Raw genomic sequence first — 27,200 nt, 5'->3', positions numbered from 1 at the left:
TCAAATATTTTTTTCTGTAATGCTGCTGTTAGATAGAGAGAGAAAATAAATGGAAGAATATGGGATACATGTCTGGCCTTCACATCTCGTTCAAGAATTTGTTGGATGGGGTTTTTTCCATTAGTGACACTCAATTTTAAATCAGGGCTAAAACACTGTTGTTTCTGCAGCCTAGGCTAAAGTTACAGTTTTTATATTTGTATTGTTATGTTTTTGCTTGATGTTCTCCAGCATTTATTGTCAAGCCTTGGGGTTTTGTTTTTAAAGTTCGTCTAATGCTTTATTTATTTCTCAGTTGTTGTAATGCACCTTGAATTGCCATGCCGTAAGCATTCTGCACAAATAAACCTTTTAAAGTGTGTCTCGATATAAAAATAAGTCTGTTTGGAGCATTTTGTTCCGTCCTTGTCTAAGTATCAAGCTTTTCTCCCAAAATGCGCTCCGTTTATTTTAGATATTGTGCTAATAATAGTCCGCAGTGATAATTTTCCACAGGACGCTGCTGCGACTGTTTCTTCACTGGAAGAAGCAGCGAGTGTGGACGGAACCATTCCGTATGCAGGGGGGAAGCTGAAGTTCTACTTGTGAAGTACAACCCAGAAAATCCAAAATAATTATTATATTTCCCACAAATTATACGTTCAAGTTGGTATTTATTTGTAATTCTGTTTTTTTAAACTGTACTCAGCCCGGTCAAATTATTTTACCCGCATGAAGATAAAAAACATTTAAACCCTTTTGTTGTGATTTGGGCGAGCCGGATGAAAACCGAGCGCTGTGCCACATCTTCCACTAAACGATAAAGACCCTACACCGGAGCTGGACGCAGGAGCGACTGTTTTATAAACAATACAGTCCGGGCAATCCCTTTTATTCTCCTCAACACACCTGTACCCTCTTAGTTATTTTCCATAAAAGCGTCGGGTTCACTGCAGCATCTTACATTCGTCTCCAGTTTGGAGTTTATCAGTGGGAGGAGGCGCTGGGTTAACTTAACGGTGAAGTTACGCTGCTGGAGACGCCTCAAAGTGGGGAAGTGAAGATTTACAGCAAACAACAGCATTGATAAAAAGGTAAGTTTATTTGACTGCATGATAGCATCAGCCCTGACAAAGCCATTGTGTGTCAGGAGCGTGTTTCCCCCCCCCCCTCTATGTCTGTAGTAGTAATTTACCCCAGATAGAGGAATGTGTTTGGAGGACTACACCCAGACAAGACTCACCCACTCCTCACCTATATAAGTATTAAACACATGTCACAAGATGTCACACAGACAAACTAAATCATGACGTAAACCTTGAACAAAAGTCACAATTTTTTACTGCAATGTAAATATCGACGCTTGTTTCTAATTGCAGGGATGCACAGTGGAACTTTACAGTTATGACAATATTTACATGGACATCTCGTGCATGTGCATCACAATATAGCAACACTATTCTATCCCCAGAAAGAATTCTTTATGTGCGAAACAAATACAGGGCCATCACTCAACAGTATAATCCTTGTGCGATTGAGGAATTCATTGTTCTTGCTCTGATCATGTGTATTTGTAGTTTATAAAAATTTTACTTTAATATATATCTTACAAAACCAAACGTGAATACGTGAAGCTTTACTCAGTAATACACAGGTTGTTTTGATCAATTGCTTGATGTAACACAATCACCGTTTGCCTCTGATATGATGCACTGACTAAAAGTACTTTATAAATGCAGTTAATAGTAGCGTGCCCCCCCCCCCCCCCCCCCCCCCCCCCAACAAACACACACAACACCTACAATGAGAGTATTCATCCTTTAAACTTTTATCTTCCCACACAGTATTATGCCTGCCAGACCAGTCACTTCGGCAATTATTCCACACTGGCGTTGCAGGTTTTTATTTTTTGTTTTCTGTGTGTTTATTTCAGTTTTTTAATAACAGGACTAATGCCAGCATGTGAAGAGTATGCATCCAAAATTAAAGCTGAAAATCTGGTGAGTGGGCTTACTCTTACACACTTGCTGATGATTAAAAAAACAATAATAATACAACAAAATCATTCGTTAAATTTGCAACTTTTCTTCACACAACAGTAACATTAAATGTACCGTGTGCATCTCTTTGGACTTAAACATTTGACAGAATTGTACTTTCAGCTAAAATTATATTTGAAAGAAATAGAAAACAGTTGATACTTGCACACAGACAGAAAAAAAAAATGTTCTTATGTTTTATGTTTTTCTCTTGAGTCTCAATATATCTGCTGCCCCAGATTGATAGTTACACTGCCTCCTTCTCATAAGCCTTCGCACTGCGTACCATCCTATCCTGTTGCCTTGACTACTGGTGTGTCAGGGGACTTCATCCTGATCCACTGCGTGATTTTCTTTGACACGAGTTCAGAGAGACTGCCACGGAGCTGCGTTGAAAACGAGAATAACAGCTCATTTTCTCTTTTTCTTCTTTTTCTTCTTCATATCCCGGACCAACTCCTGATACCATCCCAGTTACAAGTAGGAGTAGTACGTACTCAGTACTCCACACTCCAGTGCTGCTCTGCTCTTTCTGTCTCTCTGCTCAGTGTGCTCTTTCTCTCAGTGCAATGAACCACATCATGTTGTTTGGATTACTATCCATTTAAAGCAGGCACAAATGCAGCGAGCATGAAAGACAATGTTTATGCAGTGAAAATGACTGAAAATGTTTTGGGGGCCTTGGAATGGCGTTGGTTGTATTTTGTGAAAAATGCCCAACTAACTCAAAAAAACAGTCTTTATTCTCTCCGTCTGTTGATTATTATTCTTTGCAAGGATTCTAAAAATATTACCAGAGTGCAACCTGGCATTTTCAAACGTCTCAATTCTGTCTGACCAACACTTAAACCCCTCATGCACCATCGCTGTAGGCTAAGAATACCAGTGTTTATATTTTTTTAAGTTTGGAATCAATTGCATTTTTTGACTTAAAGGCTACTCAAACAGTTGTCTGTGCATTTCTTTATTTATATGTCCTCCCAGTTGTTTTAATGAGCTCCGTCAGCTGTTCACAATGCCCCCCATATGTGCGATAGAAGTGATTAAATGCAGCCAGCCATATTACCCTTTCATTCCCCCCGCCTTTTTTTTGGACTATTCGAAACCGTTTTCCTCATATTCTTTTCTTATAGACATGACAAAATGAGCATTTGGGAAAGGAATCATGTTTTTCTTTGTTGTTGCTTACTATTACACAGGAAATGAGGTGGGAGTAGGAATGGCAAACGCCAGTGAAACTGCTCAGAGGTTTAACAGGAACCCTGACGTAGCCTTGGGGAGGAGCGGTGGAGGGGTGGGTGGGGGTTACGTGCTGCGCAGGAGCTTGTGTGAAACAGTCTCATTAGGCAGGGAACCCAGTGGAAAAAGTGGACCATACTGAGCAAGGATGGCGGGTGGGGGGTTGGAGGCAAGGAGAGAAACTGTTGCCGCGTAATCGAGGGGAATTGCAAACACTGTGTTCAACTCGCAAACCGAGTTCACCTCCAGCAGTTGATGCGAGGAGAACCAGATTTCCTCTGCAAAGGAGGTCACGGGGATGTCAAAGTGACATGCAGGTGCTATTTTTGACTTCACTGCGAAACATGTTCCTGTGAATGTAGTGTATTTTAGTACCAGTGGAAAGAAAAACACAGAATACACACAGATTGGGCTTGAAACTCATGAAAGATCCTGTTGATCTATTAGTCATAAGCTTCTATGCATAAGTGGGAATGACGTGAAATAACACTTTATCCCTGCAGCAAGTGACAAAACATAAACCAGAGTCAATAGTAATCAATCAAGAGCTTTATGTTTATAAATAGTTAAAAATACATTTATAGGGCTGCTGTTTACATTTATTACTGACATAAATACCTGAAGATCAAATGAACTTTATCCAGTGTTCTTACAAAAATCCCCAAAAGGCCACAGTCTGGCTTTTATTGCAGTTGCACAAGCTGTATTTTAGACTTTAATGTGCATATTTTAAAGGTCACTGAAATCTGCAAAAGTCTTTTGCAACCCACAGCCTGACGTAAGAATGACAATCTCTTGGTGAGAGGGCGCGTGGTTTTACTGTGTTTTGCTCAAATTATGTGTCTCACAACTGTTAAAGTCGACTTCATTCTGCCTCAGAGTGTCTTGAAATGTGATAGTGCGCTTTTTTTTTTGTTTGTTTTTTGTTTGAATTCTTCCAGCATGGAATCTTCTGGATTTTACTGTGGCTTTCTGTGTGTGTGTGTGTGTGATTGTGGGGAACAAATAGCAACGCCCATATTTATGCTCCAGCTCAGGCTGCACACTGAGCTGTCCTGGAAAAGTCCATGTGCCGAGGAGGTGCTGCCGCTTCCTCATCCTGTTGTGTGTTAGAGCGGAAGGATGACAGAGGAGCCCGCTGCCGCCGCCGGGCAGTGTGTGATTTATACTAAGAGGGCTGATATGACACTGCAGCAAAATAAGAATCGCGTCTATTTGAGTCACTCCCTCTGTAATGCCCACAAACTTGATTCAGACGTTAAGCAGATAACACATGTTATGGTTTTAAAACCCCACGAGGTAATTCTGTTTAAGGGGTCACATATGGCCAAGTCTGTGCTCACCGGTATTACAGACAATTCTGTTAATATTTAAGCAATTTATTAAAACAACTTATTGGAACCACTTGAAATAAGTACCATCTGAAATTAAATCTGTTAGACAAATTAATTATAGCAGTTACTTTGATGGAAAAACTGTGTGTTCTTTGTGTTTTTGACATTGACCTGAGGGTTGCATCGGACCGGTTTTGGCCCACGTGTTGAACGTTTGACACACCTGAACTTGAAGATCTGAACTTGTGTTGAACTTATTTGAAGTGGATTGTTCCCACAGTGCTTCTCAGGGTGCCAAGCAGCTTGACTCTTTCATCATGATCAAAATTACAGGGTTGATTTGATTTGTAGCAGTGTGCCCAGAGGATGAATCCTCATGAAATTAGTCAATTCCTCTTGCCTGGATTTCCTCCACTCTTTTTCTCGAGTGTCCCCCAGAGGTGGACGTGTGTTGTTTTAATGAAATGTGGAGACAGCCACTTTAAAAATGTTTGGTGGATTTACATGACGTGGAAAAAAAAAAAAGTAAAGTAAAAAATTACAAATAAACTACTTTGATACAGATTTTTTTTCTTTTCAAGGCATTACATTTTCAGTTCTTTACTTGACTTTTTCAAGTGTCTTGGTTTCGCTTCAATTTGAGTTTAATTTCAAACCTTTTCAACTGCAAGACTATTTCACTTTTAATCGATCATTCACAGGGATCGATTCATGTGTTCTTTGTACTGACCACAAACACTTCATAGATAAAGTCCAGTATGATCCATTCAGTTGTTGGTGTAACCAGACACATAACCTGATCCCTCAGGGATCCTGGCCAACAAAACCAGTAGTCATGATTTTTTTTTTGGAGACAACACCAATGGTCAATGAAGGCGACTTGACATGTGACCCCGACTCCACAAGCGCTTCTCGTGCACGGCAGAATTATTTGACAACAACCACTTAAGAAGACGCAACCAGTCAAAACAGACAAGAGGGAAACGTGACCTTTGAGTCGAGCACCTTTTAAATGTGACGTATGTGACTGGCTGCTGGCTGAATGTCAACCATGGAACACAGACAAGGGGGCAGATTCACAGTAATTAGACACTACCCATCCATGGCCCATGATCTCAGTTAAGAAAATCTAATTCAAACCATATCTGCATTTTTTTTACCCAAAGTTCAAGCTGTAGACTTTTAACACCACCCTTGCATTGCATTGAGCCATGAATCCTGAACAAGTCCAAAAGAAATTAATTTGTCGTTATTTTGAATCCATGCTTCTTCTTTATGTGAATCTGAGTAGCTTGTCAGGTCCACTCAGCTCCACTCGGCCTGTACAAATTAAAAAGTTTCAAGTGTTTAAAGAATTGAATTGCGATAATCCCTCTGATTAGGAAAATAGGAAAAAATGTCAGATCTTGTAAAAAGCTTTAAAAAAAAAAAATAAAAGCAACTAATGATCATGAATGGTTGAAGCCAATCAATCTCTCTTTGCTTAGTTAAATCCATTGCTGTTACTATGTAATATGCATGAAGCAGAAAACTGGAGAGAGAATTAAATTATTGTGATGTGCACCCCCCCCTCATTGATTTCTCCTCCATTCATAAGCCATTGTTAAGAGCTTGTGTCACAGGCTGTACCTCGAACTTGACTGCCTCTCACGTTACCCCGGGACTTTGATTCATAAAACTGCAGGAAATTACACCTGCGGGACAATTACAAGAAATGAGCACGTCTCGTGTGCAGAAAAGACGTCTTCCAAATCTCATTTGTCCCTTGCCAGATTGAATCTTTCTGTTGCTTTTAAGGCGGGTGGGGGGGTGGGGGGGGCTCAGTAATTGAAAGAGAGAGAGAGAACTTGACGATAGTGCAGCTCTCCCTTCTTCCACACACACATTCATTAAAGGTAGCACAGAGGAGTGAAGGTGCTATTAAGAAGGCTTATTATGTAATTGAAATGCTGGTATTAGCGGAGCGGCTCACGAAGCATTGCTGGAAATAGTTTTTCTTCTATGTGTCATATTTTTTTTCCCATTCTTTCCTCCTCCCTACCCCCGCTCATCTCTCTGCCTCTCCGTCCCTCCCACTCACACTTTACTCCATCCATGTACCAGGCTTGCGCAGGTTTTTGCCATGTTTCATGCCTGATTTTTTATTTTTTATTTATTTTAAATTGTATTGATTAACTTGACTAACTTTAAATGTTGATTTGTAGTTTTCTCACTGTACACACTCAAGGCTCTCAAACCATTTAATTGCATACACATTTATTAAAAAGAATTCCTCTTTTAAATTCTAAATGAATTGATTTTCTCCTGGAATTATGGCGTTAGGATGTTATATCTTCAGGCCTTTATTGCTTCTCTGCTGCAATTTACAATCTGCTTGAAACCACAAAAAAAGGAAGAATAAAACTCAAACGCTTTTATATAAAGCTTTACTTGGTCATCAAAAACATGCCGATGAACGTCCGTCATCTCTGTCTTTCCACCTTAAATTACATCAGTCATTTTCCTTTGAGCGTTTTTTTTTTTAAATCAAATGTCCCATATTATACAGTTTCTGGACAATTTCACATAGCTTTCAGTGGTCAATAACATTGTATTCAAAATGTGTTGCCTCAAATCCTGCCTTGGTCCTGAATTCCAACCAGTCTAATAAAGTTCTTCTTGTGAGCTCTACTAAGAACAGGCTGTTTATATAGACCAATGATACAAAATTCAATGAGAAAAGGAATATATTACTCTTAAGATGCGACCCCCCTAAAGACATAATGTTTGGATGGACACCCAAAACACCAATTTCTGCCTAAAACCATAATGAGCTGTTTCTGTCCATACTTACTCCATATGTGTTTCCTGGTAGTGAGGAAGCAAAAAGTTGTGTTCTTCTAATTTTAGAGGGCAGAGCTCAGTGAGTATCCACGACCAGAGGGAGTGGCTATTTCCCTGCATGACATCATTAAGGGAAAATCTCTGATTCGCCGGTATACGAGCAGTCACTTAAAGATGGAGCAAATGAGGGACATGACAGACTATCTTCACTTCTGGGGCCTCATACACAAGCATAATACTGTTAGAAAACTATAGATTTGGCATAATAAGAGACCTTTGATTCATTGTTAACCTACATATGTTTTTTTTTGAGAGATTGACCGCTGTGCATTAACGTTAGGAAAAAATCTAAACAAAGTAAAAAAAATATACCTATTTACATGTATGTTATGAAAGTGACCAGAAGCTGCAACAGAGAAGCTGACAACCCACAGAACGCCTGCTTCAGGAAAGCAAATCTGCTGCCACCACAACTTTGTTATTGTTAAAATGTTCTCTGCAAGTGTCCTGACCTTTTTGATTCCGAACAAACTCATGTTTGCATCAGCTTCACCACTGAGTTGCATGCACGAGCTGCCCCGTCTAATAGTTATTGCACCATCCTGGTTTTATTCTGGATGCGTTGTGTTCATGCATCCTCATATCCCCCAATGATGAATACCCGTGCATAAATGAATAAACACATTTTGCCGGATGTAACCATGGAAACAGTTTAGAGACAAACAACCGGAAATAGAGGTGAATGGGCTCAGGTGGTCAAATGGCCCCGGTGTCCTTGTTTGCATTGGAACTTTTTTTTTCTTCTTTTGTTCCATTATGTTCTTTGTCCTCCTGCTTTATATCAGTCTATGAACTCTTTCTGCTGAAAATAATTTAAAATATCGGTTTTCTCATGAAGGTGAGGATTGTCATGGTGGATGTCTGGCCTTCTCAGTAACAACAGTCAGTATCAGTCTGACCTTTTACAAAGTGGCTTTATTGAGAATTACAATGCCCCAGGCACTTGTCCCTCCACCATGCGGTGAGGGGTCGATAAATTATCACCGCAACAGAGCATTAATACTGTATCCACGGAGACCAGGCCACCCCCTACCACATACTTACGTCGACACACACAGAGTGACATCTGAGTAGTCGTCTTATCTCTATTTCTTCTGAGTGTATGGACACTGTCTCAACTAACCAGTTTCTTCGGCAGTTTCATTGCCTCGGAAAAAAAACCCTTTTGAGCTGAAAAAAACTCTGCTGAAAGCAGGAGAATCACTGACTGCCATGAATCATTTATGATATTCACACAAGGATATTAATGAGGGTTGTTGGTCCCCCGCAGGAGCAGAGGAAGCTCCGTAGCCTTTGACGTGGAGAGGGAAAACCGAGGGAGCGTGGAGACGTGAGAGGAGAAGCTCGGAAAACAGCAGCCCAGCCCCCGTGCCTGCCCGCGAAGGTGTCGCGTCATGGGGAAACAGAACAGCAAGCTGCGGCCCGAGGTGCTGAACGACCTGCGAGAAAACACGGAGTTCACCGACCAGGAGCTCCAGGAGTGGTACCGGGGCTTCCTGAAGGACTGTCCCACCGGCCACCTCACTGTGGAGGAGTTCAAAAAGATCTACGCCAACTTCTTCCCTTACGGAGACGCCTCCAAGTTTGCGGAGCACGTCTTCCGCACGTTCGACACCAACGGCGACGCCACCATCGACTTCAGGGAGTTCATCATCGCCCTGAGCGTGACGTCCCGCGGAGGCCTGGAGCAGAAGCTGCGCTGGGCCTTCAGCATGTACGACCTGGACGGGAACGGATACATCAGCCGGGCCGAGATGCTGGAGATAGTTCAGGTGAGGACACAGTTTCTTATATGACTCATACAACAGACCCAGAGGATTTCCTTTTTGTGGAGGTAGGTGTCTTAAGTTAGCTGAGCTCCTTGCATCCTTGTGCCTGATAATAGAAGGGCATTTATGAGAATTTTGTATGAATATACAGTCCCTAAATTCGCATTATTTAAGAATTAATGGTGAAAGTTCACATCAAACAAAAAAAATTTTCTTCATAATTTTAACATGAAGGACCTCAAGGACTTTACCTGTACGTTGCATTTTACCCCACAAACGCGCCCATACAACGTGACGGCTGCCATACCGGGAGCTCACACACCGTTTTGCACAAGGTCTGTTTCAGTGTGAAAGATATTGTGACACGAGGACACAGCAAGGTGGAAGATGTACCCACTAAATTCTGTATTGGAAGAGAACTGAGTAACAGCAGCTTAGTTGAGCAAATGATGGACAAAACACTTAACTTTTTTGTAATATTATTTTTTTCTGTCGGATGCACATGCTCAGATGAATCATATTAAATTAAAAAAACAACAACAGACTTTTGGGTTGATTTGCTTATTCCAATTAAGCAAAATCTTTTGTAATGATTCTTGCAGTAGAAGTTTTGCGATTAACTAAGATCTGCTAAGATCATTTATTGTGATGATTTACTCAAAAATGTCAGGCAAACAAAATCAGCTGGGATAATAGCGAGTATAGAAATCATATCTCCTGATTGTTCTAATTGTGTTTTATGCATTTTCGCTTCATGTTCATGGCCTATTTTAGACTAATGATCCTTTTCAAATGTGTTATTCATAACATATGTAAGCCCCCGATCATTGATGGAGACTGCCTTTTCTGTTTTTCTTATCACTGCAGCTATATTTACTCTCACAGTATGGTGAGGTGAGCAGCCTGCAGGACCATATCAATATTGGCTCAGCCTGTTGCGTTTGTGGAAACAAATGAATGTGGAAAAAAAAGCAAACCCCCAAAACATCAGCACTTTTGTTGTTATGAATGTGCACTCTGTTTTTCTGCAAAACAGCCTCTTTTTTTCCTCATCAGAGCTAATAACCTTTGCTTGATCTAAAATGCGCAGCTTTAAACGTAAAAGCAGTCACCATGCAGCTCGTAACCATGCGTCTGATAAAGAGAAGGGGAATAGGAGGACCTTCAGTGTCATTATCAGGTAGCAACAGAAAACAGGACAGCTTTCAGACAGTAGGAAGAAGAAAAAATGTCAGTGGGGAAAACATTTTTTTTCCCTTTTACTGATTAAAATACTTACACTGAGATTTTCACTTTTTTTTTTTAAGTGCTTTCATTTTTACCTTCCTTTCAGGCAATTTACAAGATGGTGTCATCAGTGATGAAGATGCCCGAAGATGAGTCAACACCTGAGAAAAGAACAGATAAGATATTCAGACAAATGGACAGCGACAACGATGGTAAGAGGGGGGTGTTTTTTTTGCGTATGAACTACGTATGAATGGCCCCACGGGGGTTTATTGGGGGGGGTGGGGTTGCATGTTAACCTTGTACGTGTGTGGGTTTCCACAGCCCGAAACAATGCATCTGAGGTGTAAATGTAAACGTGTGGGTGTGGCACTGTCTTGCTCCGTTTGTGACGGACGAACAACTCGTCCAGGCGGCGTTCAGCCTTCGTCAGCTGGAATCGGCTCCAGTCACACCCAACACTTAGTCGGGCAATGTGGTAGAAAACATGGTTGGTACAACTATAAATCCATGCTCAATGCCTGAATATAGCATGTTTTTTTTTTTGTATATGTTCTTTTAATAAGGGGATGAATACACACTCTTAATGAGCCCAGTGGTCATTTAGGAGCACAAGCTCTACGGTCTCCCAAAGTACAACTTTGTGATCCAAGCATTCAGTTTCAGTGGTCAGAACAGTTCTTATGTAGTTGTAAATGGACACTGAGTTCGTTGGAAAAGAAGCGACCACATTTAAAAGAAGAAAATTAAAATAAATAAAAAAGATCAGTTATATAATACTCCTTCATATCGTATATCGTGCATCACTGAGCACTTTGTAGGGTATTAGATCGAAATTCTAAATGTTTGAGAGAAGTATTATATCACATAACAGTCTGACATAACATGAACACGACTCGCTAAACTATTACCAGCCTCTTGCACTTTCAGTCCGTCATTGATTTGACATCTAATATAGAAAAGTGATGTTGCGCCCCGCATGCAGAGCGCTGACCTGGTCAACCTCCTCTCAATGTATCTGATGTCTCGAAGCCAAGTGAGGTTTCCAGAGTTGTTTATGCAGCAGCAGGCAGTTTGTTTTGCAGAAAAAGAAAAAAAACAACTTCTGAAAGTCTGAAGGTCAAAGTGTCTCAGACATGTGGCAGAGCAGACCAGACCCTCCAGCTACAGACACAGAGGAGGGCACATCCAGCCAAACTCAGTTCACCCTTCTTTCTGAGACGATCCTCTACGTGACCAAAACATTGCGGTGACTCCATTAATGTGTCACTGTTTCATTTCATATCAGTAGTAGATTCAACAACGCTGGGCGCAGCCATGGGGTTACTGATTAACACCGTTGCCAGTTTTATGCTTTACACCTGTGCAAACATTAGATGGAGATCAACGTCGTAGTGCATAAAAAGGTTATTTTTAATCCGGTATTAACTCTTTAGAGGGAACTCACTGTAAGTCTGGTCCCAGGGCCGGTCGGGGTCTTGCTGAGCTGCTGATCCGATCCACACGACCTTTGCTTGTTAAAAAAAACAAAACAAAACAATTCATTCCCAATTGTAACTCATGCTGGCAGCTTGATCATGTAGCATACATGTCCATCGTGCAGCAAATCACAGCCTCAGCTCTCTGTGCCATGTTGAATTCTATGTCCATGCGAAGAAGATGGTTCATAACTCTTTGAGACAATTATTTGTAGATGGATCAAATATTAGGGCACACATTTTTATTTTTATTTTTTACAATACTTTGATCATGTGACTCACAAAAATGTACATGAATGTTGCGTTGAGGCTCCTCATGTTGTTGAAGAGGCCCTGTCATGCTTATTTTTATTTGAAATGGAAGACTAGTGACAAAACCTTGTTTACTACAGATATATGACTTTTAATATTGTGTGGGAACAATTGAAATGAACCTTGAGATGGCAACATCAATCTGATGAGATTAGAAGAAGAAAAAGGAGTCACTGACATTTTGTTGCCAGTGCTTGTTACGTAAGTTGTTTTAGGATTTGTTGTTCACTCTGTACCTGCTGCTGCTGCTGCGACTTTACAATTGCCAACGTGACCCAGTTTGCAATGTGGTTTACAGTATGCGACGTAAACCACAATGTGATGCATACTCAAAATATTTTCCAAGCTTTGGCGTCCTGCTGCTTTTGCTGATGTTTCCATAATTCAAACTTCAGTCCACGTGTGTGTGTGTGTGTGTGTGTGTGTGTGTGTGTGTGTGTGTGTGTGTGTGTGTGTGTGTGTGTGTGTGTGTGTGTGTGTGTGTGTGTGTGTGTGTGTGTGTGTGTGTGTGTGAGTGACACATTTCTTCTTCTCAGGATGGACAGCTCATATAGTGACTGCAGCACATCAGCAACTTTCTCTTACTTCTTCTTATGACTCATGACTTAAATCAAACTTGACGGGCCATATTCTTTGTAACTCTCTCGGTACACTTTTTTTTTTTTTTCTTTTACTGATTTGTCTCTCTTTAACCAGAAGCATTGCCATGTTTTCTCCTGCTGCTTACTTTGTGAGTTCCCCTTTGTGCGTATTGCAGAATATAGTCCATGGATGAAAAACCTGCAGAGTAACTAGACAAGACTCCCACCTCGGGCTCGGAGAACTTGTGAATTATGTTTGTGCCTGACAGAAGATTAAATATACAAGAAAATTGGGGATTGCAGCAATTTGTTCCCGAAACACTCGAAGGCACCATTTTGGGACAAATCTGTTTGTGTGAGTGATTCTTGCAGGAGGCCGAACGTTTAAACACGTCTCGCCTCAAACACCAGACATCTGCAGAACCTGATAACAATTCATTGTTTCAATCAGAAGCGCTGGAGGAAAATAAGAGAGTGAATACAAACTGTACTTTCACTTGTTTTTGTCAAAACATTGAACCTCAAGATTCAATCAGCAACTCTTTTTTTATTTTTTTACTGAGCTTTCGGAGGTTAAAATTCTACATTGACTTGTTCTACATTGACTAACCCTAACTTGTGGGGGTGCAATGGGGTGGGGTTGATTTTGGGGTGGGATTGTATCAAAATGTATGTCAAATTGTATCTCTTATAACTGGAAAAACCAATAAAAATACTTTAAACAAAAAAAAATATACGGGCATGAATGCATTATTTATATTGTTGATACAAATACACGATGCAAGACTGCACAATAATGAATTTCAGGAAAACAGCAGCATTTACGTATGTATAGGTCCATAATAATGTACATGTTCATTATGTCCTGATTTTGGAAGCTTTTTTATTTTGAAGAATTTTCAGTTCCACATCTCAGTGTAGTGTTTCATTTTTTATTAATACTTGCATTTCAGTCACATTTGACTGTGTCCTGCCTCCTTTCCCTGAGGCGACATTTCCAGGCCCGCAGCAACCCGGAGTTGGATAAATTAGTGAAGATGGATGGAAAGAAAAGAACAAACTGAGACGGGCAAAGGAAGAACAGGCAGTGCCACTGTTGTACAATGCTTCTGAAACCACGCTGTGTAAATGTCACTAGAAAATGTGGGGGTCTTATTTATAGAAAAATGGGCCAGATGAGGGAAGGAATCAAAATCATGTACATTGTTGACTTCAGCAATGTGTAGGGCACAAACTTTATCGATGTCCCTTAATATAGGTATACATCTTTTTAAAATAGTTTATAATAAAGTAGTTAATTATGTCTCCAGCAATAACCCACCTTTCATTTTATTTATTTTTAGTTCACTCTTAGTGATAGTAGTAACAATATCAAAGCAAATCAACAGAGTTGCTGGTGGTGGTGGTGGTGGTGGGGGGGGGGGGTGCTCAACAACACCCCCTGCTGGCAAATGTACCTCAGCTACTATTGATGTTTAATTGATGTGAACTCATTGCAATTCATTTGCTGCTGCATTGTGTTATCTGGGGGCCCCAGGGAGTGATTATTTCTGAAATCTAAAGCAACATCAGAGGATTTCTTTTTCTTTTTTTCCCTTTGAGGAGTTTTGTGGGTGGTTGCTTAATGATTCACTTCACTGTCACATGTTGGAGCACTAATGACGATCATCTCCCTCTCCCTCTCCTCCGCAGGTAGATTGTCTTTGGAGGAGTTCATTAAAGGTGCCAAGAGCGACCCGTCCATCGTCAGACTGCTGCAGTCGGATCAGGGGGCCTCCCGTCAATTCTGAGGACACAAACAATGACAGAATCACTCTTGACGCTCGCTCACCCTCACCCGTCCAGCTATACAAAGCCCGGTCATCTTCACAACCATTTCCTTTTCATTTTAACACTCCATGTCTGAATGTTTACATTAATGTGTACTTCTCTTGTCAATGTGGCGCCTGCGTGGACTCTGAAGTGCTTTTCAGTCGAGCCGTTTGTGCTTTTCCAAAGCTCTCGTCTTTGAAATGGTTTTTAACCCGTTACCCGAAAGTGAAGTGCCATATCTTGTATTTATAGACTGGATCATGTACTCTTTTAAGTATTACAACTCCTGTTATGTTACATTAAGGTGAAACTAATTAAATCCCTTGCTATAATTTGATTTGATGTGGCTTATTGTTGTTCAGGATGTCAACAGGAGCTCGGTGTTTTGAATAAGTTCCGTACGCCTTCGGTATTTGCATGCACTCTGTGATCGATGTTTTCCGATATTGTAACAGTTCATGTGTGAGAAAAAAGAAAAAAGAAAACGGAGGCGGTCATTGTTTTTATTACTTTTTATTTTGTAACAAAAATGTCATTTTGTTTTCACACAATTCAAATAAAGTCGTGTAAGAAAAATCTACACAAGAAGTCCCACAGTAAACACCCCCAACCCCCCCGACCCCGCCAACAAGCCCCGGACAGACGTCACAACCCGCCAAAATTCTTGTAATTCGGCGATTTAAAAAGAGAGAAGAGAGAAAGAATAACATGGGAGTCACACCAGACCGGACGTTGAAGTGTTACTTTGACAGATCCACATCTTAAAATAGTTGCTTGAAGGCGGCTGAAGAGGGGAGAGGGAACCATGCTTGAAGAACACGATTGACATGTGACATTCAGACACTCCTCTTCCTCCTCCTCCTCCTCCTCAGCTGACAGCAGCTGTATAAATATGCAGCTTCTGAAGTTCAGCAGGTATGTGGAATTAGTTCGCCCCAGGGACACACACACGCGCACACACACCTCCGACTTCCTGTGTGAATGAAAGATGACGTGAGAAACTGCAGGCGTCTCTCGTGCGTCTTTACTGGAGCGATTCAGTAACTGAGCGACCGGCCCTCCCGTTTCATCCACAGGAGAGGGGGGGGGCTGGAGGGGGGTCACGCAGGTCCAGACCAAACCGGATCGGATCAGATCTTCCAGTCTGGACTCATAACTCAATCTTGTACGGGACGTCATCGGAGAGGTCGATGTCGCTGAGGTCGTAGTCCTCTTCCTCAGGAAGCTGAGGATGAAAAAGAGAAAAAAATTTAAAATTGATATATATATATATTTTTTTTTTTTTTTTTTTTTAATCTTGTCGTCTTTTGTCTCACAGTTTGCAAATCACAAGTCTGAGTCCCAGCTTTGGAGCCTTCGAGGGGAGTTTGCATGTTTTCACTGTGCATCCTTTAATTCGACACTTTTTCCCCCCCATTATTTTTACAAGGTGAAGATCTGACTCAAAGAAATGGGTTCGAGGGGTTCTTTAGTTTATCAAGTTGTTTTTATTCAAATACTATTCATCATCCTCACACTTTAAATCTCTTGGTTTAGGTCAATGTTTGTTTAAAGCCCTCAAATTGTTGCACACGCTCGCCCTCACCTGTCCATCTTTTCCATCCCAGGCGTCAGCATTATGGATCTTGGGCACGGAGCCGACTCCCCATGAAGATGTAGAGCCCCGGCCGACTGAAAGCTCCCTAAAAAAGAATCGTTCGCGTCAATTTGACGGCCCCTTCTTGAATTGTGCATTTTACATTTTTTTCCAATCAGGTGATTCTCTCACGGTACCTGAGGAACTCATGGATGCCGGTCTCACTGAAGGAGCCCTTGAGGAGGGCGAATTTCATCTTGCGCGAGTTAACGGCAGCCATGGCGGGGTAACCGAAGCCTCCGATACCCAGAGAGGACTCCAGCTCCATCTGGACGCCGGCCTCAGTCCAGAGCCAGCTGAGGGGAGGGAGGGCAGACGTTTTAGTCACAGCCGCGCACAGTTCTTTCATGAAATCAATCATGCACGACTGCGTTCCAAGTCCTCACCCCCACATCTTCTTCTTGTACTTCTCGGCCATCGTCTTCATGACCTCCAGGTAAGCATTTCGACCGGAAGCACCTGTTGGCGCGCAGCGAGTGAGGAGACGATCGGTGGCCCTCATTTTAAGAGCCCCACAAACATCGAATTTATTTAAGATGCGAGAGCCTCATCTCACCCGTGTCCAGGATGTGTGGCAGCACTGCGATGATACACAACTGGCTGTCCTCACAGGTCTTCTTCAAGATGTCTTCACTGAGGATCTGAGAAGCCAAACAGTTCCGACAGTGAGTCTGACGCACGAGCCGACGCTTCGGGTCTAATTCTGGAAAGAGACTGCAGCACTGCAGGCTGCACTTTATTGGCGTTTTTGTGTTGATTTACTGGAGCCTGAATTTTGTTTACTTCTCTGCTCAGACCACCTAAAGGACTCTTCATTTTCTCCACTGACTCACTCCTAAAAGGTAGCCATCAAGTATTTTGGTAAAAACGCACTCCATGTTATTCTTTTCCAGAGCTGCTTTGCACCACCTCGTTGCTCCCTGATAATGAAAACATGATGTCCTCTAAAACTCCACAGTCATTTATGAAAGTGGCAATGAGTGCACAGTGGCATCTTTCATTAATTGTTTATCGGCAGAAATGATGTTTTAGAAAATGTATCTTGTGACACCTTCAAGTACACGGTGTCATCTTTTTCATTTTTACTTGATTTCAGATGATTTACCGTAATAGAACTTTAATCACAAAGAAAGCGTTTGTTAGTGGTGAATACTTTTCTTAGTACAAGTGCAAAGAAGGATGCGTAAGAGAATGAATTAATAAGTAAAAGGCCCTCTAAAGCTGTCTTAAGAGAAATCCGCAAAACAACTACTGCTGATTAAAAACATCTGGCAAAATCGAAGAACTTATTTCTGATACTGTGATAGATATCTTTGTAAGGACTTCTTTCAAGCTATGTTAAATGATCCAAGCAAACAGTTTGCAGTCAGAAATGATGGATTGAAATTTTTTTTTTTTTAAACAAATCTCCACATGCTACAAAGTGAACCGACCTCCAGCACTTCAGGAGCAGGAGCGTTGTCAGAGAAGAGCTCCAGAGCTCTCCCGATGATGTCACCGCGGGAGCGACCGCCTTCGTAGTTCTCCGGCTCCTCCCCTTTCCGGAAAATCTTGATGGTGGGAAACCCTTGGATCTACGGACACACACACAGGAAAGAGAATCCTTCAGTTTATGCTGTCGCAGGTAATGCCATTTAAAAGAGAATACAAAATTCTCATTAGTAACTTCAAAGGTGGATTACTTCAGTCATCCATACTATGACATATTATACGGATCAGACGGGGTCGTCATTTAATCTTTTCTGATCTCAATAATACATTTCTTTAAAGAATAAGACACCCCCCCCCCCAATATTTTATTCATATAGCATTACTAAGGCCAGTGTACAAGAGATATAATAAAAAACGACAAAAACTTTTCAAATAATACACTAGTGTATTTGGTTAGTAATTATAAACTAATAGGTAGAGCTGTAGGAGTTTTCTGAATAAATCACTTCACCAATAACATACTTTTCCTATTCTTCAGCGACCCATGAAATCTTAAAAGATTTTGTCTTAAAGCATCTTCATCCGTTTCTTTTGATCAGAGGTTGTAGAAAACAGTGTTCAAGTCATGTTGAAACTCTTAATGTTTAAATTGGATGAACTTTTTTTGGAGCTCTCTGTGCCAAGGTCTGTTTAACATAATTAAAAACAGGTTGTTGTAGTTGTTGTTATACACACCTTTATTTTACAAACTACACAGTAGCGGCATTAAAAATCTGCATGTTTTTTTTATTTTTTGTTTAATTTCTGACCAGTTCGTACTCACCCCATAGCGGCCGGACACACCCTGGTGCACGGTAGCGTCCACTGCCCCGAGGCGAACTTTGCCATTGGTCTGCTCCTTGACAGCTGCGGCAGCAGCTGCCCACTCAGGCTCCAGGCTGCCAACAGCAGAGAAACGGTTAAATACATTTTTAAAAGACTTTTCAAAAACGATCATATTCATCCTCTCTGAGGCGGCAGGGTCCAGTTTAAATCGTGGACTCACCTCTTGCAGTGGCCACACCACGGGGCGAAAAACTCCACCAGCCACACGTCGTCGCTGTCCAGCACCAACTTGTCGAAGTTGTCGTCAGTGAGCTCGACCACATCTTTCTTGCTCCCGCCGCCACTTTTCTGGAAGCAGCACGTGCGGAGAATGTTTGTTTTAGTGCGCCTCACCAGTCTAGACTACACACGGAACATCAGACGGTCTTGATTGTTGTACCTGGTTGGAGTCGTAGCCGCCGGACTTGCCACTCAGCCGCTCTTTGATTAGATTGCGCAAAGCATTCACTGCTCCGTCCACAATGGCCTGGGTACTGCGTCCGCCTGGAGAGGGAAGGACGTGCAGATATGATCGCGACACAAAAAAAACTAAACTGGATCACTGAAAGTTTTGCCATCCGATAAACCGTTGTGGAAAAGTCCGAGAAGGTCATTCAGAGAATAGCAAGTACTGCACGTGTAATACAATGAGCATTGGGAGATTTTTCAGGAGCCCACTGATGACTCAAACATTAAAGTATCTAGAATTTAATACATTTTGCAGAATTTTAATGTTCTCGCTGTACTTACCGAGTTGCAATACTGACCTTAAATGCCGAGTTGAGGTATAAATAAGGTATCATTTAATGACATTTAAAGAATTTGGTATACAAACGCGTCATCTCGTCCTCTTTTCCCTCAAACCAGCCAAACATTCCATCTGTTAATTTGAATAGTAACGCACATTTACAAATCTACAAAGCCTGCAACCTCAGTTTCTCCGTACCTTGGTACTCCTCGGGCTTGTTCTTGTTGGCACCAAAGATCTTGATGGTGGGGAACCCTCTGACGCCGAACTGACCGCCCAGCGACTTGTGCTGATCAGCATCAACTGCACCAACTTTGACGATACCCTGAAGGACAGTCACAACAAACCGGTTGGAGTTTGAGGTCATCAAGTCTATTTACAAAAGTCACGTCACACTCGGGCTATTATAATAAAACAATGAAGAGAGCAGCCATGTCACAGGTGCTGTCTTTCTTTCCTTCACTTTGACCGAATAAACGACAGTTTTGATGAAACGGTGCTTTTGTGTAAAAACCTGCACTCACACCCAGCCAGTAAAAGGGCCTGGCTTTTAATTGGCATCCCCAATCAGTTTTAACTGCAATAATTACTGTATTTTAAAACACTGTGTCCTAAGAAACAAAACGGTTCACATAAAGATCATTGCAAAGGATGTAACTGTTGTTTTTAGAGTAGAAATACTTTAATTCCAGTGTGAAATTTTTGCCCTTCATTCGGGTTAATCACTGAACCATTCATGACTCAAAATCTCCATTATTAGGTTAAGCTGCACTTGTCCTTGCCGATTCTCAATACAATAACCCTCACGTATAGATTGAGTCCACCAAGGCCTGGGAGAGAAATTTAATGTTTGCACAGCCTTGTGGTAACATTGGCAAACGCATAACTTGGATCCGGAGGAGGATCTTTCAAGTTGCACTGATAAGCGTACTGTTAACTTGTGTTTTATTTTGGCTTGCTTTGCTCAAGCATTTTCTTTGCGTGTCACCGCTAATATGATATTTTAAACAGATAATCTTCAGCAAATCACAATGAATCCTTTTATATGACTGTTTAAAAATAGTATTGATGGTTGTTTTTCTCATATTTGTAAGCTTTTTATTTGGCACTTTGTCTACCTTGCTTCTGGTTAAGGTATTTTCTAGTTGCACAACTGTATCCGATATCTTTAAAATGGAAATCCTAAGACAACAAGCTGTCGGTCAGTCTGCCGCCAGACACTGATGGATCACAGTATGCAGTTATTTACCTTGAGGGCAGTGGCAGCTTTCTTCCAGTCTGGAGCCAGATTCCTACAGTGGCCACACCTGAGGCGACACAAAAAGACGATGGAGGAAGTGGATTATTACACTAATGTGAAGTGATAAAAGATGGCCATTTAAATATTCACAGATGATGTGTGCAGGCGTTTTGTCAGTCTTATTAGTCACAGAAACAAGTGATTCAATGATCCCCAGAGCATATTTAACACATTTTATTTTTGAATATTTTATGGAAGCCATTTAATTACATAACTGATTAACTGTGGGCAGTTTATATTTATTCATTAAGCGTTGATTCACTAAGCATGATTTTTTTTTTTTTTTTACAGCTTCAAAACATAAAATCTGCACACCATCACAACCATATTGGTGATCAATGGGACTCACCATGGAGCATAAAACTCAACCAGCCACAGACTGTCGCTCTGGATCACCTCCTTGTTGAAGTTGGATGAAGTGAGCTCAATCACATCATCAGAAGAGGAGTACAGAGCTTGGACAGACAGGACCAGAGAGCAGCCCAGCACTCCTGCAGGCAAGAAGAGGAGACCAGAGCTTTACTCACACCTGCTGCATTCTAACATCAGCCCCAATAAATAGCAAAAAAAAACAAAACAAAACACCGAGCATCAATTTGCAAATGCCTCTTTGGATAAGCACGGGAAAATGAGGTTGATGAATACATTGACTGAACAATAACACACAGGCCTGCCTCTGTTGTCTGCAACTCCAATTAGCAAGTCAAGCTAACCACAACAAGAAGAAAACACTCCAGTGCACGCGCCGTTAACAAGCTCACAATAACTCAATGGCTGTAAGCAGGAAAATGTGTTAATGTTGTTGTCACTCACCGAGTAAAAGCGGCCTCATGTTTGCCTCCGCAGCTGAACCAGACAGAGAGAGAGAGAAAGTGGCCTCAGCCGCCGCTGCGTCTCCCAGAAAAGAACATCCAAAAGTCTCACCGTGGCCCGCGCTGATTGGCCCGCTGGCCGTGACGCTTGCCTTCAACCAATCGTTGTCCGCCGTGTAGTTTTATCGGGAGCGCACGCTGGTGGCGGGGCGAAGGAGGAAGGAAGCAGCACAGTTTACAACAAGGATGATTCAATGCTAAACATGTGATAATCCACACAAGTAAACTATGCAAAGGCCTCAAAGAACATTTTAAACATATGTTGCTGAGAATACAACAGATTTATTATAACCGTTCAAAATGCTGTTTAGTTGTTCTGCTGGCCGTTTGAGTTAGCAGCAGACAAATAATCATGGTAATATCAAACGTGTGTGTTTTCAAATATCCTCACACAGTATTTCACTTTAAAATGCAGGTGAAGGAGGTAAAATGTCGATAAAGATACATGCTCACGTAAATATGTTATTGAAAACTGTAACAGCCTCCACTTTTAAGATAAACCTTGTCACATATCATATGTGTCCTTAGAGTAAATGTAGACACATAATTTTTGATATGATAACTTCTAATTACAGTCAGAAAGTCATTGTAACTCTTTATCCCTGTTTATTTAGACAACCTCACAATGATGCAATACTTACCACTCTAGCAGAGAAAGGTGTTTACTATGCTATGCTTTTCATTGCTTTCTATTTGTAGCACTTTATCTAATTCAGGGTCACAGGACACTGGGGTCAATTCCAGCTGATTATTATTGAAGGCATATTGGGTCGCTTGGAAAAGTCTTCAAATTCAGACAGACTAACTCATTCACATCCATGAGCAATTTAAAGTCAACAATTAAAATGTGATGCATATCAATCAAATCAAATCAAAGGCCTTCAACATAGTGTGATAGACGTTAAATGACCTCAACTGTCTCAAAAATAGACTCGGTTTTGGTCCTTCTTGTAAAGGCTGTCAGTGATCTTAACTCCAGCCCAATCTATTGTAAATAAACCGGAATCCTTAAATAAAGAAAATGCCTCAACTTGACTGAACTCCGACTTGCGTTATAAGATCGTGTCACTAGGTGGAGACAAATTACTAGCAAAGTTTGAAACCAAACCACTTGTTAGTCAATCACTGTCCACCGTGGAGAGACTCAGAAAAAAATGGGCTGTCGTCTGGACGACATTTTAAGGTGAAAATTGTATTTTGAAAAATACTCTGATAAAAAAATATATACATATTTTTTATGAAGAACCCACCCCCCACCCCCCCCCCCCCCCCCCCCCCCCCCCCCCCGATGTGTTACAGTGATGTTGACCCAGTCTAACGGCGCTGAGCCAAATGAAGACGCATGACGCATTAGTGACGGCGTCACGATTTCTCCTCAAATTAATCGATCCTTAATTGGACATGGTCTGTTCAGTCAATTTTACAAAGTGATGGATGTACAGTGTTACAGGCAGGAATCATTCTTAACAAGACAATTTCTAGGATTTAGAATGGATGACTAGACGTGCCTATGATCGATGGGCGACATTTAACCAATTGTTGCTCTTTCAGATTATAAGGAAACCCAGCAGGGGGCACGTCCGCGTTTTACCCGCGAACTTCACAATTCATCTCAGACTGCAGAGATTTACGATCTGCTGCGCTTGGCTGCGCTGCGTCAAGACGCACACGGCATGACGGGAGAAACACGGCCAGGACTGGAAATAAAAGCACGGACTGTCCTGAAGCCAGATGTAGGGTTATAATAAGAACTCTGGAAGGGTTGCTGCTTATACTTTATAAAAGATGACAGCCCAGACGTATTTATTCATAATAAAATCATATTTTAGGCCAATTTAAGTAGACAGTTGTGGTGAGGGCCTTCATGGAAATGTTACCTTGTTACCTTGGTTTTGGTCACATCATGAATCATAAAGTTTAATGAGACCGGATAAAGTATAAGATACATATATTAATTAGTAAAATGTACGTAAGAACTTCATGTCGAATTAATAGTCTTCCAATTTAAATAGAAATACCCTGTAAAAGGAGCAAACTATTTTCTAAAATGATGGACGATTCAGGATTTTATAGTGAAATATGAAGAAGGAAGTTCTCTTTCGGTGTGGGTCAGTCTCTCTTGACGTTAGGCGCACTTCATTGCCAACTTTCTCCGAGCGCACAGGCGCACTGTTAGTTTCCAAGAGTGGCTGTATGGGATTGAGAGCAATCCATGCTGCAGTTGCTTATTACCAAAATATTAGAAATAACTAAAAATAATAATACTTTTGGGGGGGAAAGTCTGTATGAACTAGGAAGCTTTACGCACAGCGCCAGAGCTGCTGGTGACTTGATTTCTTTCAAATTTTTTTTTATTTTGAAGTACACCGGTTAGTTTGGCTGATTTGTTGCGGACCTGTCAGCATAATGTGGGGCATCCAGAGGACTCGGTATGCGGACTGCAACGGTTCCGACGCCAGTGAAGAGACGGAGATTGTTGTGAACATCGGCGGAGTGAAACAGGTGTTGTACGGGGACGTGCTGACTCGCTATCCAGACACTCGCTTGGCAGAGCTGGTGGACTGCTCACTTAAGCCTCCCGAAGAAATACTGTCACTATGCGACGATTACGACCCCGACACCGGGGAATTCTATTTTGACAGAGACCCCGAGGCGTTCAAGTGCATAATCGAGTTGTATTATTATGGGGAGATACACATGAAACGGGGCATCTGTCCGATTTGTTTTGTGAAGGAGATGGAGTTCTGGAAGATCGACTCGGATTTTCTGGATGATTGCTGCAAATGTCACCTGAAAGAGGTGGAGGATGAACTTGCAGAGATCGCTGAGAAAGTGAGAACTATCCTGGTGGACCGAGAGGGAGACCCCACTGCCGGAGGGTGGCAGCGCTTCCAGATGTGCCTCTGGAGGTTTATGGAGAAGCCGGACTCGTCGCTGCCCGCGCAAATAACCGCAATAGTTTCGTTCATTTTCATCCTCATTTCCTCTGTGGTGATGTGTGTCGGGACCATCCCTGACCTGCAGGTGGAAGACGCAGAGGGTCGTCTGACGGAGCACCCAACTTTGGAGGTCATCGAGACGGTGTGCATTGGCTGGTTCACCATTGAATACATCCTCCGTCTGATCTCCTCTCCTAACAAAATGAAATTTGTCCTGGCATTTATGAACATCATCGACTTCATGGCGATCATGCCTTTCTATGTGGTGCTGATTCTCACCTCCTTCGGCGCAGGAGTGATGGAACTGGCTAACGTGCAGCAGGCGGTGCAGGCTTTACGCATAATGCGCATTGCGCGCATTTTCAAGCTGGCACGCCATTCCTCCGGACTTCAGACTCTCACATCTGCCCTGAAGAGCAGCTTCAAAGAGCTCGGACTGCTCCTCATGTACATGGGAGTGGGAGTGTTTCTTTTCTCGGCACTGGGCTACACCATGGAGCAGAACCATCCGGACACACTGTTCACCAGCATCCCACAGTCCTTCTGGTGGGCTGTGATCACTATGACCACAGTGGGATACGGCGACGTCTACCCCAAGACCACTTTAGGTCGTTGTAACGCGGCCATCAGCTTTCTCTGCGGGGTCATCGCAATAGCGCTACCCATACACCCCATCATCAACAATTTTGTTTTGTTCTACAACAAGCAACAGGTGCTGGAGACTGCGGCCAAGCACGAGATTGAGCTGATGGCGCTGCGCAACGGCGAAGGAGAGTTCAATGCTGCAGCCGTCGCCCATAAACATGTTTGCGGCTCGGGGGCGTGGGACGGCGCTATGCACTCTTGTCACAGCGACACATACATTCCTTTGCTGAAAGACCCCCGGGGAGCAGCAGGCATCCACACCCCCAGCATGGACACAAGCTTTGAGAGCACAGCCGAGGCTACTGAATATTTCATCTGATCAACACAGCCTGGCACCATTTGGTGGGAAAAAACAACAAAATACATAAAGACAAACAAAAAATGAACAATGATTATCTGGATTATTCAAGCTGAAGCGATCAGATTTGAATCACTGATACAACAGTGTCATTTGAGACTGTAAATAGTCTGCTAGAAATAACCGGACTTGCCTCCAAGGACATTTAATGCTTTTGAAGAATTGAGCCTCTTAAGGGACATACATGTGAGATATTGACTTGATGAGACGTTCCTCTGTGCAGTGAGCCCCAGTGCACTGTGGGGAACTGCCAGTACACAGAATCCCCAAATGAAAGCATGTTATATAACACCCCTATCCCCAATTCTCACACTTACACTGTAGACTGCACTGTAGCCTATTCCTATGTACAGAAAAGAATATCACAATTGATGTTTCAAAGGAATAATGAAGATACACTTCTTCTTGACGCACAAGGACGAGTGTAACCAGCCCATAAAAACAGAGTACAGACATCAGAACAACTCCAAAGGACAGACTGGAGGTGTTTAAATCTTAAATGGTCATAAATTTCACCGAGGTGGCTCTGGCCTCACTTGAATGTGGTGTTGCATCCACAGACAGTTTTAACAGTACACTAGAGGCCTGGCAGAGGACGTAAAAGCAACATATCATGATGGATGGTCATTGTCGTGCCCGTGATCTTCTTTACATCAGTGTAATTTAGTGACTGACTATGAATGTGAAGTAATGCATCAGATGTAATAACCTTGCACTGTGCAGGACTTTTAAAGGCAGTGACTCCAATTTGCTGTCTTCAAGACCCCAGCTAAATTTCCTTAGCTGCAGGACATGTTCCTGCAATGGGTTTAAATTTTACAGCAGCTTCCTCCAGAGGCTCAGTGGAATAAATCTCCCCACTGTCAGTGAGTGGAAGTAGCAACAGGTCAAACAAAATGTTGTCATGATATTTGAGTTACCTTGAAATCGAACGCTTTCCTGGCAGGTTGACGTCAAAATTTAAGCGGAAATAGAGATAAAACACATTTTTTTTAAATGGATGGAGTTGTTCAGGATGCATGTATTCATCTGGACTTGAAAGCATGAAACATATTAGCACTCTGTTCCATGTTTGAAAAAGAACTGTGAAGCAGGCTAATGGGTGGCTATTCAAAGATTACTTTTCACAATTCAAAAGGTCTGAACTCCTACACTGTTACTCTGATTGACATGAAACTTGCACAAATAGAGCCGTCTTTATAGACGTGAGTCAGCACAGTTGGGGAGCTTTAATTAAAATCTGACATTTTTAATTGTAACTCATGTCACCCGCTGGATGATTTCTGCCAGGATTGTGTTCCTTTGACCAGTCTTTTGTGAAACTTGTTGAAATGAACATGTCTGAATATAAAGACACACCTTGTGCAAAGAAAGAGTGGTAGTATTTCTTCTACAAAAGAATGAAAGAATGAAGACAAGACAAGTGATTCTACTTAACTGGCTTGACTGGAAAGTATGCGGTAAATTAAGCTGTTTGACATATATTCGGTTTGTTTACATCTAATAGTCTAACCTGAAAATGTAATCAGAATTTAGGGATTTTCTTCACTATAATAAGGCGTAAATCATCTAGTCTCACCACCAAGAAAAGACCCTTTAACATCATCACATTTGAAGTGAAGATAGATTTATTAACCAGAATCATTTACAACAAAGTTACTCATGTCTTGGTTTGTTAAAAACAGTTAAAACGGTTATAGTTTGGCATGGTCAAGATTCCTGTTGTTTATGCTTTCAGAAAACTATTTCAACTG

The 27,200-nt window shown here is 41.8% G+C and overlaps 3 protein-coding genes across 8 annotated transcripts; 2 read left to right on the top strand and 1 right to left on the bottom strand.

Moving 5' to 3' along the window:
• Positions 1–819: 819 nt before the first annotated feature.
• On the top strand, positions 820–14,770 carry hpcal1 (hippocalcin-like 1). Of its 6 annotated transcripts, XM_080513584.1 has the most exons (6): positions 820–1,073; positions 1,927–1,979; positions 2,493–2,507; positions 8,745–9,246; positions 10,577–10,682; positions 14,534–14,770. In XM_080513584.1, exons 4-6 carry the CDS (start codon positions 8,869–8,871, stop codon positions 14,629–14,631), a joined length of 582 nt encoding a protein of 193 aa, XP_080369710.1. In that variant the 5' UTR covers positions 820–1,073; positions 1,927–1,979; positions 2,493–2,507; positions 8,745–8,868; the 3' UTR covers positions 14,632–14,770. The 6 variants fall into 6 exon arrangements, with proteins under 6 accessions (XP_080369710.1, XP_080369711.1, XP_080369714.1 ...); XM_080513585.1 differs by lacking the exon at positions 1,927–1,979; XM_080513588.1 differs by lacking the exon at positions 2,493–2,507 and having other exon boundaries at positions 8,751–9,246.
• A 136-nt stretch (positions 14,771–14,906) lies between these two features.
• Positions 14,907–24,837, bottom strand: pdia6 (protein disulfide isomerase family A, member 6). The gene is made up of 15 exons (XM_080513582.1): positions 24,723–24,837; positions 24,523–24,637; positions 21,446–21,642; positions 20,982–21,123; positions 20,582–20,639; positions 19,531–19,657; positions 18,985–19,088; positions 18,766–18,893; positions 18,544–18,658; positions 17,723–17,863; positions 16,846–16,930; positions 16,676–16,748; positions 16,427–16,585; positions 16,239–16,335; positions 14,907–15,878 (listed from the first exon to the last, which is right to left on the bottom strand). The coding sequence occupies exons 3-15, from the start codon at positions 21,462–21,464 to the stop codon at positions 15,804–15,806; spliced, it is 1,323 nt and encodes a 440-aa protein (XP_080369708.1). The 5' UTR covers positions 21,465–21,642; positions 24,523–24,637; positions 24,723–24,837; the 3' UTR covers positions 14,907–15,803.
• Positions 23,659–26,748, top strand: LOC308142957 (voltage-gated potassium channel regulatory subunit KCNF1-like). The gene has a single exon (XM_080513581.1). The coding sequence runs from the start codon at positions 23,911–23,913 to the stop codon at positions 25,405–25,407; it is 1,497 nt and encodes a 498-aa protein (XP_080369707.1). The 5' UTR covers positions 23,659–23,910; the 3' UTR covers positions 25,408–26,748.
• Positions 26,749–27,200: the final 452 nt, after the last annotated feature.

Source organism: Blennius ocellaris, assembly GCF_963422515.1.
Source record: "Blennius ocellaris genome assembly, chromosome: 18".
Lineage (NCBI taxonomy): Eukaryota > Metazoa > Chordata > Actinopteri > Blenniiformes > Blenniidae > Blennius > Blennius ocellaris.
This window is presented reverse-complemented; position numbering and strand designations above follow the sequence as displayed.